We start from the raw sequence: 15654 nt of genomic DNA, 5'->3' as shown, positions 1-15654 counted from the left end.
TCGGGGAGCCGGCCGGCCGGCGGCGGCGGCAGCGGCGGCGTCTCTCGCCTCCTCCTCGTCCTCTCTTCTAACCGTGCAGCCTCTCGCTCGGCTTCTCGTGCAAGGGACGGTGGAAGCCGCGGGCCCGGGCGGGAGCCGGCTGAGGCGCGGCGGCGGCGGCGGCGGCGGCACCTCCCGCTCCTGGAGCGGGGGGGAGAAGCGGCGGCGGCGGCCGCGGCGGCTGCAGCCCCGGGGAGGGGGCCGGAGTCGCCTGTCACCATTTCCAGGGCTGGGGCCGCCGGAGAGTTGGTCTCTCCCCTCCTACTGCCTCCAACACGGCGGCGGCGGCGGCGGCACGTCCAGGGACCCGGGCCGGCTCTAAACCTCCCCTCCGCCGCCGCCGCACCCCCCCCGGCCCGGGCTCCGGAGGCCGCCGGCGGAGGCAGCCGTCCCGAGGATCACCCGTCGTCTCCCCGTCCCGCGGCCGCCGCGGCCAGGCCTCTGGCTGCTGAGGAGAAGCAGGCCCCGTCGCTGCAACCATCCAGCAGCCGCCGCAGCAGCCATTACCCGGCTGCGGTCCAGAGCCAGGCGGCGGCAGAGCGAGGGGCATCCGCCACCGCCAAGTCCAGAGCCATTTCCATCCTGCAGAAGAAGCCCCGCCACCAGCCGCTTCTGCCGTCTCTCTCCTCCTTTTTCTTCAGCCACAGGCTCCCAGACATGACAGCCATCATCAAAGAGATCGTTAGCAGAAACAAAAGGAGATATCAGGAGGATGGATTCGACTTAGACTTGACCTGTATCCATTTCTGCGGCTGCCCCCCTCTCTGCCTTTCTGTCACTGTCTCTTAGAACGTGGGAGCAGACGGAGGCGAAAAATTCCCGTGGTTTGGGGGACCGTGGCCGCTAACCCGGCTCGCGTTTCTCGATCGTGCGTGTGTCTGGTGCCTGCTTTGAATGCATTCAGCCCAGGGTGTGTTCGGCGCCGTGGAACTCTCTGCCTGGTTGCAAGTGTCAGGGCACCAGATTGGTTTTCTCGGTCTGTCCACGGGGTCTCCTCTTAAGGGCTATTGTCCGTTAATACGGAATCCAGTGCACGGTTAGTGGATTAGTGAGCTCGGTAATCCGGTCTGCTAAATGAACAGAAAAGTAGACGCTTTGAGGTTGAGCATATTTCGATTAAATCTTGGCTTTAGGCCCTAGATCAAGGGTATAGATTAGATTAAAAAGAAAATTAGTGTTTCACGTATGCATATTGCATCAGAATCTTGCAGTGATTGTTTTTAGTTTCCTGGGTTGCATTGATAGACTTTTTTTTTCTTTTTCTTTCTTTCTTTTTTTTTTTTTTGATGTGAGTTGTGAACTGATTTGCATAACTTTGGAAGCAGAATCCTTTTCGGCATATATGGTGTTCATTTGAGGGCCAAAGTGGGCTTGTATATTTAAACTAAGTCAATCACAATTTTGAAACGGCATTTCGAAGTTTTGTAGCTTCCCATCAGTCGTGGCATACGTAATCTGCCTCCTTAAGGCGTTCTTGCTGGATCTTTGTTAAATTTGCCTTTTTTTTTTTTTTTTTTTTTGTCTCCGCTGGTGGGGTCGTGTAGGATGGGGCACGAAATTTGCAGTTCAGTAGCACTTTATATCCAGCGGTCTTGTCACACGAAGCAGAATGGAGAGGGAGTGCTTTTTGATCCCGGATGATGATGTGCAGCGTCTAGGCTGTTGCAGGGGTTCAACTTCAGCTCTTACTTGGAATTGAGGGGTTCCTGTGAGGCCAGAATTTCAGGGTCGGGTCCTCTGACACGTCTGGGTGTCCGTGAATGTGACTCTGACTTGTGTAACCTGTCAAGTGTAACTTACCAGCTAATCACCAGAAATGCTGGCTAGGGTGGCTCACTCCGGCTTCAGACTGTGTAGGTCTGTTAGCGGTTTCTCACACGCTGTATTAAATTTACTGACTCAGGTTGTTGAGTATTCAAGACAGAAACCCGAGAATTTTAACAGAGTATCGTTTTGGTTGTCTAGGCCTTTGTACCTCAAAAGATAGTGGTTATCGAAAGGCATTAATCTTGGCAGTTTCAGGTGTAATAAGCTGGTTTTGATCAAGGGTGGGGATGGAACCCTCCTTTTTTTTTTTTTCTTTTCTTTTCTTTTCTTTTTTCTTTTTCTTTTTTTTTTTTTTTTTCAGAATGGAAAGGATCGCAGACATTGCGAGTTCCTGGTAGGTGAGAGGCACGAAAAACAATTCAGTTACTGGCCCGAGGTGACTGAAGCATCTGGTGAAGGCCTCCCTTAAGACCAGAATTTTGGTGATGTGAGTTATAAGTGTGGGCATTACTTAGTGAAGGTTATGTAATTGCATGAGCTCTAACAGAGCATTCTTGATTAAAAAAAAAAAAATCATTTCTGGGCAAATACCAGTAAACCTTTTGCTTAAAGGTAGAGTGGTGCTGGAGTGTCTGTACGTCCTGCTAAAAATCGTGGGGAAGATGTGTCTTTTGAAGACGAGAATGTGCTTTCTATCTGAAGAGGTTTTATTCCTTTGGATTATGTAGCTGTGCACATAAGCGTGCACAGCTAATTTTGCCCGAGTGTTTGTTTTGAGATGAAGAGAAAAGTTACTGAAGAAGGAGCTTTGTAGCACACAAAACGTAAGTTTTCTGTTAAGTTAAAAAATAATATTTTAAGGGAATATTTAGAAGTTTTGGAGCCTGCATTAATTGCAAAACTAGGAAGGCTGAACTTGACCCGCTCGCCTAGAAGATAATTAGTTACGGAAACCCTTCTCTGATTTGTAATTTATTTCAAAAGCAGTCTACTGTTGGCAGGAATTGACAGTCATCTGGATGTATAGGAACAAATTAATTAAAGGCTTATTTAACTTTTTAAGAAAAGTCCTCATGTAAGAAAATGTCTAGAATGCTGTTTGGTAGATTGCTTTTATGATTTAGAGTACGTTTATACTATTTTTACTTTACCCATTTGCTTTCAGATTGTCAGGGTTTGAAGATTAAAATTACTCTCCCAGGTTCTTACATGTGAGTAGTGAGATGATTGGCCAGTTCTTTGACTTCAGATGTTTGCCTCTGTACGTGACACTTACGTGACTTAGAACTTTCTCTAAAACTGTGCTTTTCGTTTTGGGATGCATAGAAAGCAGTATCAAATATTGCATCAAATGACTAACAACACTTAATTTCTAGAGTTGTGGTTTTATTGAGCCAAATATTGATACGGAAAACAAAATCACTTAGGAAAAAGATCAGTGAAGGGCTCGCTTTTTTGATAGTCGCACTTCCAAAAATTTTGATGCACCAAAGCACTTTGCTTTGCTTGGTTTCACTTTAGTGTTCTGTGTTTATTTGGGGGGGGGGGGGAATTAAAATGGCCATTGAAGACTCTCTCTGGCAGGTTGTGGTGTCTGTTTCAGCAGCTAGCCTGTGAGAAGGTAAATTCCTTTATGAAAGTAGCGATTGGAGTATTTCTATCTGTAAGATGATTTCTCAGAGGAGCAACGAGAACCATTGTTCAGTTTTAAAATATTATTTGCAAAATTGAGTTATTCTGAAAATAATTTGTTGGTATCTTACAGTTAGTCTGGAAAGTAGTGCTGAACATGAGACTGTAAAAAATTTAGTGTCTTTCGATTTCATGGAAACTTTAGGCTTTGGTTGTATGTATTTTTCTTGTTCGATGAGTTTGGGTCTTTTCAAATATTAACCATAGGGAATATTTTTTTTTAACTTGCAGAGGGTACAGTGACTATTGAAGTTAGCTGTATTCTAGGATTAGTGCTTACTGAAATGACCGTATTGTATTGTCAGGGTGTGTGTGTGTGTGTGTGTGTGTTTAGGTTTTTTTTTTTTGAAAGATTCTATTCACGATTTTTACTTTACACTGTTTTATATCTGCTAAGTTGTATTTTCTGAACAACATGACCACCTAATTGGGGCCACCTAAGTGCGGTATGACAATGTGCAGACTTCATTTTCATGAAAAGTATTCAGGAATAAAGGGGATCTGAAAGAAGAGTAACTTGAAGTTTATACGATTTAACATAAGGAAAAAGGAATTTTATCGCTGTCCATTGTAAAAGTTTGCACAGTAGTACAGTCCTCAGTGCAGATTTACATTGCTTATAATATACTAAATGAATATTAGATGAATAAACATCATGGTGAACAAAAATGTGGTGAGTTGTATATAACCTCCTTACTTTCAAATATATTTTTGGAAGTGTAGAAAAGATGCATTGGTATTCCTTACCTTTTAGAATTTTATTTTAACAACGTCAGAAACGTATCTGTCAATATTTTCGCTTTTGTGTGGAACGGTGTATCTGCTTTTTCCTAATAACCACATAAAATCCACAAACCTCTTAATGTTACAGACTTCTGTACTTTTTAGAAGTGAAGTCTTCAATTCTTATTTTCACGTGTTCTCATTTTGAGATTTGCCCCTCTTGCTATTTGTTCATTTGGTGATAGCTCAGTATTTTAATGATTTTTAAGTCACTGAAGTAATTCCTTCAGTGACTTTTAATGGAGGAGTATTTATTATGGGAAAATCAGTGCACAAAGTTTCACCATTAATTCACTCTCAGTGAACCTTTTATTTTAAAAATTTGACCTCAGCCTTTTTAGTAGGACAGATGTGTAGGAAATGTTTTTATATTAATATTGTACGTGAAATGGAGTTTTTAAAGAGAAATTTAGAAGTGTGCGTGCATGTGATAGTTTGTCACTTACTTGGTGGTGCTACAAGGATGTAGCTTCCAGAGGATATGTTATTAATGGTGGTATAAAAGATTTATTTGATATCGTATTTTTTTTCCTGTAGAAACCATTAGTTCTGAAGATTTATTTCTATTCCATAGAACCCTTACTCTTTACTTGCCTTTTCTTTCCTTTCTCCTTTTTTGTTAGATAAACTTTAAGTCAAGTCAGTTTTGGAGAATTCTTTTGTGACCTGAATTCTTTCAGAAAAGGTGTTAGGATTGTTGTAAGGGTGGTGACTTGAGACATTTGTGTCATCTTCTGAGAGGGGTCAGTAATGATTTCAGTAAATATTCAGTTCTGTTTTACAGTTGCTTTCGGTCTGGTGGCTTTGAAATTAAGGTCGTTGCTGTCAGAACTGTCAGTAATGTTGAGGTTCAGCTGCATGACCTTAGGTTGGTAAGATTCTCTGAGCAAGTTGGTATCCTTAATTGTCTCCTAAAGGCCACGTACTGCCGCATGCATTCTTTGCTAGGTGATTCAAAAGTGTTTTGGTCTGTCGATAATGATCGTCTTTCTAAGTATTGGATACACGCAGCTAGTAATGTAAAACGCTTGTCATTAGCGAGGAAAGGTGAAGTTAGTCTAGTGGGTTTGACTCTTCACCTGTTCCCTATTTTTTTAAATGTTTTTCATTGGTTACAGAAAAGGTATTAGCAGTGGGGTTCTTTTAAAGTCATTTGCACTGGAGTAAAGTCTATCGGAAACATATTACTATAAGAAGAACACACATTGTTCAGAGGTGAAGTAATTTTAGGTGGGAAGTTGTAGTTCAGTATAGCTCAGGCGTATTCTCTTCATTTGCAGCAGTTTGCATTAGGAGGCAGGTGGACCTCTTCAGGGTGTTAGGCATTTACGTGGTAGCCTGGACGGTCCTGAGAGGTGGATACAGTGGAAGACTACTTACACCTGCATTTTAGGTGGTTATACACTTTAATTGTCGTCAGTAGTCGTCGTGTCGACTACGGAAGTGTTTGAATATTGGGTTAGTGTGTGTAAATAAGTATAAAGTCAGCAGGCTATCCTAATATTTCTAAGTAAGGAACTCTCCAAAGAGATTACCTTGGTGGATATTGTTTTATAGTTTTCAAATAAGATTAAATTTATTTCAAATTGCGTTAAAATATTATTAGTTTTATGTACACATTGTGTGTACGTTGTTTCGTTTTAGATGATAGGGTAGCAGTGTGGGCTCTGGAGCCAGACTTTCGGTCTGTGTTGGGATCCTGGTTCTCCCACTGAGCAGCTGGGTGACTTTGAGTAGGTTACTTCATCTTTCTCCATCTGTTTTCATCTGTAAAATTTATCTTAAAGAATAAATGAGATAATGTAAGTGACTCACTTAGCATACTGCCTGCCACATTGTAAATACATGGTAACTGCTGCTGGTAAACTTACAATTTCAGATTACCCACATGTGAGAAATTTGTATTTTCATTTATTATGGGAGGAGCAGTGACTGTAACTGAGTTTCCTCAGTTTGAGATATGTTAGAATTTTAATTGGTTGAGACTATGAGTAGAGTTTGAACTCAGGGTGTCCCTTTAGGTGCTCTGAGTGTAAGCAGTCTGTGACTGCTTTGTGTCATCACACACAGAAGGCAAAGGTCCGCTCCCTCCCACAGTCTACCACAGAAAATCAATTATGCTAATCACAGAGGATTTGCTGTAAGATAGGTAAGAGGACAGCTTCCTGGTGTTACTGCATCATGAAGTAGATGTTTTCAAGTAAAAAATTGTTATAGTAAGTTTTCTTTAGTGTTAAAGATAGGTCAATTTCAATATCCTGTATTTTATTTACAAAGAGTAATCTTAAAGAAAACTTTGTATGATATAAAAAGTTATATAAACTTTATCAATAAAGGTATGTATCTTAGCATTTCTTTTTTAAGTTCATAGTTTGGGGAGAGGCATGGGACTTTGAGTGCCAGGTTTCAGCTACTACAGTACAATTTATAGTTAATCTCATGGTGCATTCATATAACGTAAGAATTTTAATTTAGTGTCGAAATTTTGTGTTATAGTGCATCCCATGTTCACATTTGATCAAGAGTCTCAGTATAACTTTAGTCCCTGGAAATGGGAAGAAAACTAAAGGATTTTTTTCTTCATTCATTCTTACCAGGTGTGGCGAAGGATGGACTAAGCTTGAGATCTGCCTAGTAAAGGCCATCGTGTGTGTATAGGGATGCTTCTTTTTTCCCTTTGTCCCTGCTGGTCCCTCAGCTGTCTCCCAGTACTCTCAGTACTGGAGCACTTGATTTCCAGTGAATTTCTGGGCTTGTTGGTTTGTTTTGCATTGCAGAATGAATGGTGCCCTGTCTCATTATATATGTGACTTCTACGTATTTTGTTGTGTGTTGTACTAACTGGCTGTAGTTTTGGTCTGGTCCAGGTCTAGGTTGGAGAGTTGAACGTTTGACATCTTCTAGGACAGTAGAGTTGTCTAAAATCCTTTCTCTCACACCACATGCCATCTGTGTTTTGCTTTATATCACTACCCAAAACTTACAGTTGATTTAATACTGTTAAGTCCCTTCAGAATAGTTGTGAATTTTATTTTCTTTGATTTTTGTAGATTTGCAGGCCAAAATATCAGAATTTCTTCATTACTAGTAACTGCAAGGATTGCATTCTGCCAATTTTATATGTTTAATACTTTTGACCTTTTAGAAGGAGTATCTAATTATTTAAGGTGTTATGAAATGCATTGTGATATGAATCACATCTTTTTAAAAAAATTTTTTTTAACATTTATTTATTTTTGAGAGACAGAGACAGAGCGCGAGTTGGGGGAGGGGTGGGACACAGAATCTGAAGCAGGCTCCAGGCTCTAAGCTGTCAGCACAGAGCCCAACCCAGGGCTCGAACTCACAGACCATGAGATCATGACCTGAGCTGCAGTGGGACGTTTACCCAACTGAGCCACCCAGGCGCCCCTTGAACATGTATTCTTTAAGTCAGATGGATTTTTGAAGTGATTTATAAATACAGAATACATGCTCAAATTGCAAACAACTCTTTGCTTTAAAATCAATGCAATTTTTCTGTTTAAAATTCCTTTGCTCTCGTGAATTAGTGAGACTTCTTTTTGAGTATTTTAGTCATTTTGAACTGATTGGAGGTTAAATAAGTAGAACTGAAAACTTTTTTCTACTTTTAAAATGAAGTTTGGGTGATGTTACTAAGCTTGATTTTTAGGTGTTTATTTTTTAAATGTGTATTTATGGATTACTCTGAGTCTGTTAGAGATCAAATGGAATGCTTGGGCTTTTCCTGTTTTTTTTATTTCTTAATGTGAAAACTGTGTTTTGCCAGGCTGTATCTAGCCATGATGTAAAATTTATTTAACATTCTTATGTAATCATTTATGAGATATGAAATGAGAAAGATGAGAACTTGAGTCAGAAGGGTGTTTTTCTTTTTAATGTAGTAAGTAGAATTAGCTGGCGTGTATCCTACCGATGCCTTAGATTTGTTTAGCGTTTTTTATTAACAAAGCCTTTTCTTAATCTTTAGCTCATTTGGTTTTGCAAAGAAGAAAAGAGCCTGAACAAAGTATTACTGTCCTTATTTTTTTGTAGTATAGGAATCATGGCTCCAGTAAGAATCAGTAACTTGTTAAGAGGTAGTTGAGATTGAGTCCAAGGAAGGATGCAGCATGTTCAGGCACTTGGTGCAGTATTTTTCCCATTATGTTATGTCAGTGGTTCTCAAACTTTAGAGGGCATCCGAATAACCAGGAGGGCTTGGTAAACTATAGATTGCTTGCCCTACACCAAGAATTTCTGAATATTAGGTCTAGGTTGGGGTCTGAGAATTTGTATTTGTAGCAGGTTCCCAGGTGGTGCCAATCCTGGTGGTCCGAGGGTCACACTTTGTGAGCCACCATACCATACTATCTTCAGTCAAACAAATCCTTAACGTGTGTTTGTTCTGTAAACCCTAAGTAGCTCAACATGGCAAATGTTATTCTGATTATGTAGATGAGGCAATAAGTTTAGAAAAGCAGCATGGTGGAATAGAAAGAGCATGGACTTAGGAGTCAGCTAGACCTAAAGTCCAGCTTAAATCCTTGCTCAGCCACTTGTCAGTTGTGTGATAAAAGATACACTGCTTAACATTAGTGAACCCTATTTTCCACATCTCTAACATCGTGGTAAAAATCCTTGTAGGGTGGTTTTTAGGTATGTTGGAACTATAGGTTAGGTGTTTTTCAGAATATTGGTTGCCAATTGGGAGTGACCCCTTCCCACCTTGTCTGGGCATTTGGCAATGCATGGAGACATTTTGGTGGTCATAGCTGCGAGATCGCTGTGGGGAGGGATGCTCTTGGCATCTGGTAGGCATCTTGTAGCAGCCCAGAGATGCTGCTGTGCATCCTACAGGTTACAGGACAGTCCCTCCCACAACAAAGAATTATCTGGCCCAAATGGCCAATAATGCGAGGTTGAAAAACTCTACTTTAAACGTACCAAGTGTCTGGTACATGATAAGTATAATATTTGATGGAAGTCAGTACCTTTGCCATTAGGCTGCGGTATGGCTTGTCAATTTGCTAATGACTGATGGAGCTAGGCTTTTACAAAACATCTAGGTCTTTGGACTGCTGTTAGCCCAGTACTCTTTATAAAGAGAACTTTGCCCACAAAAGATGTCACTGGTGACTAAAAAGGTTTATTTGAAAAAGGCTCATGTGTTATTTGGCTGATTGTGAAAGTTTTGCTTTGAACTCCTTTTAGAAAGACTGAAGATGTTTTCAATAAATGTCTAAATGTACCTTAAAGGGAGGTATTCAGAAGGACGTTACATAGAACCGCTCTAACAGGATGGATATGCTTTATTAAAAAACAAAAAACAGAAAAACCCAACTTTTTTTCATCTTTATATTGGCAATAGTTTTTAATTTTAGAGTAATCTTTAGCTTGTTTCCTTTAATTATATACTTGTGGAGCAACTGAGAGATACTTTGCCCCCAGTGTATTTGGTTTTTGTTGTTTAATGCATTCTTTAGTCTTAGACTTTATTCTAAAGCTGTTTTTATTATAGTCAGATATGGTGGAGTTAAATGTGTGGGTACAAAATGGCAAATTTCTGACAAGTTATTAAAAACTTCTCATATCTTTCCAGATAATGATAGTAGGGCTGACTCTGAGGTTCCCTGATGGATGTGTTGCATTCTTTTCCAGACCCTAACTTTGCTGTGTCAGCCTGTTGAATTAAAGTGCTTTATTTATCTAATTAAAAAACTTGCATTAATGTGAAGTTTTTAGAAGAAATTAGGACAGAGCTTTAGATTAGTTCAGAGATGAGATGTCAGGGGAGTATCTTGGTGGATTCTGAATTTTGTTTTGTTTTTAGGGCAGACAAATGTAATTACGAAAGTGTTCTAGGAATAGATTGTTTGCTATGAGGGTTTTTTGTTTTTTTTTTTTCTTTTTCTGTTTGCTTGATTTTACAATTTACTTTGCCTCTCATTTTACACAAGCAAAGTAAAATGTCAGGCCTATCTTAAACCTTCTTATGAAATTTAAGTTTTGACTGAGTGTTGTGATTCTTTTTGAAATTACAGGAGATATCCAGAGATACTGATAAATATTTTAAAACCGGGACTGCTAATTATATGATAGCTTCAGATTTGTTAAGGAAAACAGATGGCATTTATTGCTATAATTTAATTGAGTAAGGCTCATGGTATTTATTTCATTACATGAATAATAAACTTCATTTGCTTACCATACCTAAGAAAATTTCTTTTAAAAAATTTGTTTTATAAATATACAACTAAAGAGAATTTTTTAAAGTGCTCATTGTCCTTCTTTGAAACTTCACGTTTCCATTTAGCTTCTAGTTTATGTGCATTTATTTTAAAACGTAGTTCATCAGAAAAAGTGTCATTCATCATAGTGAACTTAAAAGGTGTGTGTGCATTTTTAAACAATTTCCAGAGTCCCTCATAATTGGCTTAACTATTTTAAATGTTGAGGCTGTTAGATATATTTATTTCCCTATAGTTATACATTAAACTTGTTTTCAATATTTGGCTAATATTTTTTCCTGCTATATTTTTCTGATTTTTCTTTAGAGCAGATTTAAGATGACCTAATATTAGGAAAGATTTTCATGGTTTTGATTCACAAAATCATCATCTGTTATGCACACAAAAAAGCTGAAGTGTTGGGACTCTTGAAGTTTTTTTCCCATTGGTTATTTATAGGAAAGCTATCGCATATTTAAAGTTTTAAGCATATTTTACTCATTTAAGTAAGACAAAATATCTAAACACTTTGGATCTGTCAAATTTCCTTTTGTAGGAAAATTGTATTGAAATTAAAGTGGATACAGAAGTAATTTGAATAAGCTATCACATTTTATACTAAAAGTAGTTATAACTCTGTTGCATTCCTATCTTTAATCAGAAAGGGTATGGCTTGTCATGATGTTACTGTTCCCTGGAGCATACTTTGAGTGATACAGTTTCTGTTTGCATAGTTGCCTCAGTAATTGGTGATATTTATTGATGAAGGTTTGCTGTGCATTTGCACTTATAATCAAAAGTTGCATTTGTTAGTGTCAGATTTTCAAGTGTCAGGTATTAAAATAGGGAGATAATTTTGACATTAGCTGAATGATAAATCTCAGTGAATGTATTAATTCGTGTACTTAGAACAAAAATATTGAGGAAGAAACAGACTTCTCTTTTTTAAACAAAATTACTTGTTAGAGTAACATTTTTCTAAATGAGGTAAAATTGTTTCAGTTATTAAACTAAAAAAAAATTTGATCTAGGTGTGGTATATGCCTTCTTGGTGCTAATGTAAACAAAGTAATAGTAAAAATACTTTGTGAATGTATGCACGTGTCTTTTGAAAACTGAAGAAGCACTCTGACGTGTGAAGAGTTCATGGACTAGTTGTAGGAACCTTATGTAAAATAAATAGCAGCACACTGAAAGTACGATGCAGTTTTGCATATCTAGTTTCTGTCCACTGTGATCAAAATTATATGTATTACTGCAAAATACACCAAGGTGCTGGTTATTAAGGCTATTTGGATTTTTTTTTTTTAATACTGAAAAGGTCACACAGATTGTGATTATTGTGTTGTGTCCAAGAACTAAGGCTTACCATCTGTTACTCAAACGTAGGGAAAAGTTAAGATAATCTACTGATATAAGTGGTCTTGACATTTCTGGTTTTGGAATCATCTATTAATTACAGTCTTTAAAGACTAATATCAAATTTTAAGCTTTTGCAAAAACAAAACCTAGTGGTTATGCCAGTGTTTATATTTTTCTACCAAAATGCAGAGATACTGGTTGAGAACTAAAGCTTATGTAATGGAAGTCTGGCTTTTAGTCATTTAGTTTTACAAGGTTATTTGAATATTTAAGTGGAAACATCATGTTTTAACTGAGGTATTAAGTTATACAAGATTTCGGTATTTTTAAACTCTTAGTTTTCCTAGCAGTTGATACCTAGGAATTCATTATTACAGAACTTAATCAGGAAACTGATTTAATATGTATTCCTTAAATATTTGCTTTAAAATATTTTTCAGGTTCTCTGCTTTCTTGTACAACTCACTTCTTATCTTTCTGCTAGTAAATGAGTTTTCTGCCTTGAAAATTTTGCTGTTGCCTTGGAGCCATTACATAAGGTGTTTCTATAACTTAATTCCTTTTCACCCCTAAGAACTTGGTCTTGCCAAGTTGCAAAGAAGTCTTTAAAACTGCGTGTTGGGCATAATAAGATCTGATTAGTTTTAATCTACTTTGTTTTATTTATTATATTGACTTTGTTTTTTTATTGAGAAGTTTGTTGTCATGACAAATGATTAATGTGACCCGGTATAATATTATCAGTTTAGGTAGGATTTTGGATTTATGTTCCCACATCCAACTTTGTGTTTAGGGCCTCTTTTTGTGTGTGTAAGAAACATCTTGCCAATTTCAAATTCATGTCTGATGGAAGTAGATAGTTTTACCAGCATCAGTTTATAGAATTTGTTCAGGTCTGCACTGTAGGCCATGGAAAGAATGGTGCCTTTTTGGATAGATAGATAATGTGTGCGTAAATTTCCTCTCTAACATTAAGTGAGGCGGCACACACTAGGTGAGATTTTTGTCCAGATACTAAGTTGTTACCTGTTTTGTTTACTGAATAGTATTTAAAGAGTGTGTGTAAGGTGTTAAGAGCTCCTTTCTCTCTTTTTTTTTTTTTAATGTTTTTTTATTTTTGAGACAGAGGGAGACAGAGCACGAGTGGGGGAGGGGCAGAGAGAGAGAGAGAGAGACAGACAGACAGACAGACAGAATCTGAAATAGGCTCCAGGCTCCGAGCTGTCAGCACAGAGCCCAATGCGGGGCTCGAACCCATGAACCGTGGGATCATGACCTGAGCCGAAGTTGGACGCTTAACTGACTGAGCCACCCAGGCGCTCCATTCTTTCTTTTATTTTTGTCTTTCTGTATATTGAACTTCATGTTTTTAAAAAGTTTATTGGTTGACAGAGTTGATTCCTTAGTTTTTGCTTTCATGTTTCAGCTTATTTTCCAAGATTATTAGTATCTTCTCCTCTGAATATGAAGATTCCACAACTAATTATGATCAGTAATTGGGCATTTTTTTCCCCAATCGTAATAGATTTATACTAAAACGATAATGCTTCAGGAACAAACATTTAAGGGTAGCTGATGAAAATTAAAAGTATTACCTGTTCATTGTAGACTTGCTGTCATATTTTTTAGTATATTTAAAAATTGCATATTATTAAAATTTAAAATCTGAATTTTCACTTGTAATTCAGTATATGTAATTTCAGGGTTTTTTTTTTTTTTTTTGATAATCCACATATTCAAGTGATTATAAAGTTCATATAATGATAAAAATACCCTCAGTGGGAAGTGAATGTTTTTCAATATTACAAGACAGTTATCATAAAGTCAGTAATATGAGTCTTCCTAACGTAGTAATGAATGCCAGTATGTGTGCCTTCGTGTTTTAAAACCTACATGTATTTCTGGCTTATATTGTTTTTATCCAGGATTAAAATACTGCAGTTAGGCAAAACTATTTTTGCCAATTGGAAGAAAAAAAAGAAAAAAGAAAGCAAGTCCTTTCCAAATGATTTCCTGGCTTAGATATAAAATAAAAAGACATGATTTTATTATATTAAAGCCAAATATAAAATGAAGCAGTCTAGCTACACACTTGCTTGGAGCTGGTGTGTGTAGTTGTTTTTAAATATTAGGAAATTAGTGCGTGGTTGTATCTAAAAGATCAATACAGTTGGAAATGTTGGAATCTTTTTTTTTTTTAATGCAGTTTACTACTCTTGAGTAATTTGCACTAAATATTACTAGGCCTTTATTCTCAAACTCTTGACACATCCCTGGTCATCTTCCATATCTTACCTGTTTGTTTTTTTTTTTTCTGTAAAAGTTAATAGCCTTTTGTCGTTTTGCATAACTGTATAGAGTAGCCCAAACCTAGTGGTTTTATCTGTGGTACAATAAATGATAAAAGCATGGCTTTTATAACAGAGTGAATTACAGAAGTAACATTAAGTCTAATAGCGAATACAGCATTTGTAGCATTATAGATACTCTTTTCTGTATAGTAATGGTGGATCAGTGTTATAATTTTAACTTTTCTAATTTTTCATGTTATTTATTATGATTTTGCTGTAGAAAATTAGAGTTAGCTTTGGCTTAGTTCGGGTATATAATGCTGACAAGTATGTCTAATGCATTTTGTTGACCTAATGATCTTTTTGAAAGTTGTTATGTAAGTTATAACCGTATTTTATTTGATTTGTCATTGGTAGTCAGTCTTGGATGTTTGTTAGTGGAAGCAAAACCATAGAGAGGGGGTAGGGTGTGCGTGTGTGTGTTTTAACAGCAGCAGAGTTCTGAAACAGGAAATCAGTCTTATCGTATTCATCCAGAGACCTAGGAAGAAGGTAATTGTTTCTCATACTCGTTAAAACCAGTTAGTTGGGCAACTTAAATTTTTAGAGGTTCACAGATGTAGGCTTGAACAGTTGTAGATACATTATTTCATAACAACTCTGAAGAAAAATTGATTAAATTCGTTGAGGGGACTAATCCAGCTAATACACTAAAAAATTGTACTTTGGATTTTAGAGTAATCCTAGCATTATCAGTGACTTGATAAGATACTTTTCCGTGGTTCTGATTTGCTTAAATTTAAATAAAGTTCAGAGTTCCTTGATTGTTCCTTTAAAAAGTTTTTAAAAACCATGTGTAATCTTAATCTTAAATTTAAACAGTAGGAAAAATAGTTAATTCTGTGTCAGGTGTATGTCCCTGGAAATTGTTTTTCCCTCTTTGTTAATGTACATATGCTCATAATTACATACATATGTATTCACAAAGTAATTTTTATTTGTCATTTTTAAAGCTATATATAGGTAATATTTCATCAGGTTAAGTACCACATTTTGCTTACTGTACTATGTTAAGGTTATTTCCATTTTTTTCTTTTATAAACAGCATTATTGTGAATATTGTGAAAAGTATAGTCTACTTTTTTGTTTGTTTTCGGGTGTCCACTATAAAAGGGAAGAGTGTTTCATAGCTCTTTGTTACAGATTGTAGATTTCTTGTCAAATGAACCAATGTATAGTGTTGCTACTAAGTAGAAGACTTACTAACATTCTTGATGTTAACTTTGAAGAATGTGATTTTTTATTTAGAAAGTGAGATCTAGGGGCACCTGGCTGGCTCAGTCTGAAGAGCATGCAACTCTTCATCACAGGGTTGTGAGTTCGAGCCCCACGTTGGGTGTGGAGCCTACTTAAAAAAAGATTTTAAAAAAATTTAGAAAGGGAGGTCTACACTTCATTTCAAAGCAAAAATATGTGTAAACTTTTCAGTC

At 37.3% G+C, this 15654-nt stretch overlaps 1 protein-coding gene across 1 annotated transcript in view; it reads left to right on the top strand.

Moving 5' to 3' along the window:
• Positions 1-102: 102 nt before the first annotated feature.
• The window catches only part of PTEN (phosphatase and tensin homolog), a 92905-nt gene continuing 77353 nt past the window's right edge, over positions 103-15654 (top strand). The window contains exon 1 of the mRNA XM_058696303.1: positions 103-775. Coding sequence (XP_058552286.1) covers positions 697-775 — 79 coding nt within the window. The 5' untranslated portion in view covers positions 103-696. The remainder of the gene's footprint in view (positions 776-15654) is intronic.

This window comes from Neofelis nebulosa, chromosome 13 (genome assembly GCF_028018385.1).
Source record: "Neofelis nebulosa isolate mNeoNeb1 chromosome 13, mNeoNeb1.pri, whole genome shotgun sequence".
Taxonomy (NCBI): Eukaryota; Metazoa; Chordata; class Mammalia; order Carnivora; family Felidae; genus Neofelis; species Neofelis nebulosa.
This window is presented reverse-complemented; position numbering and strand designations above follow the sequence as displayed.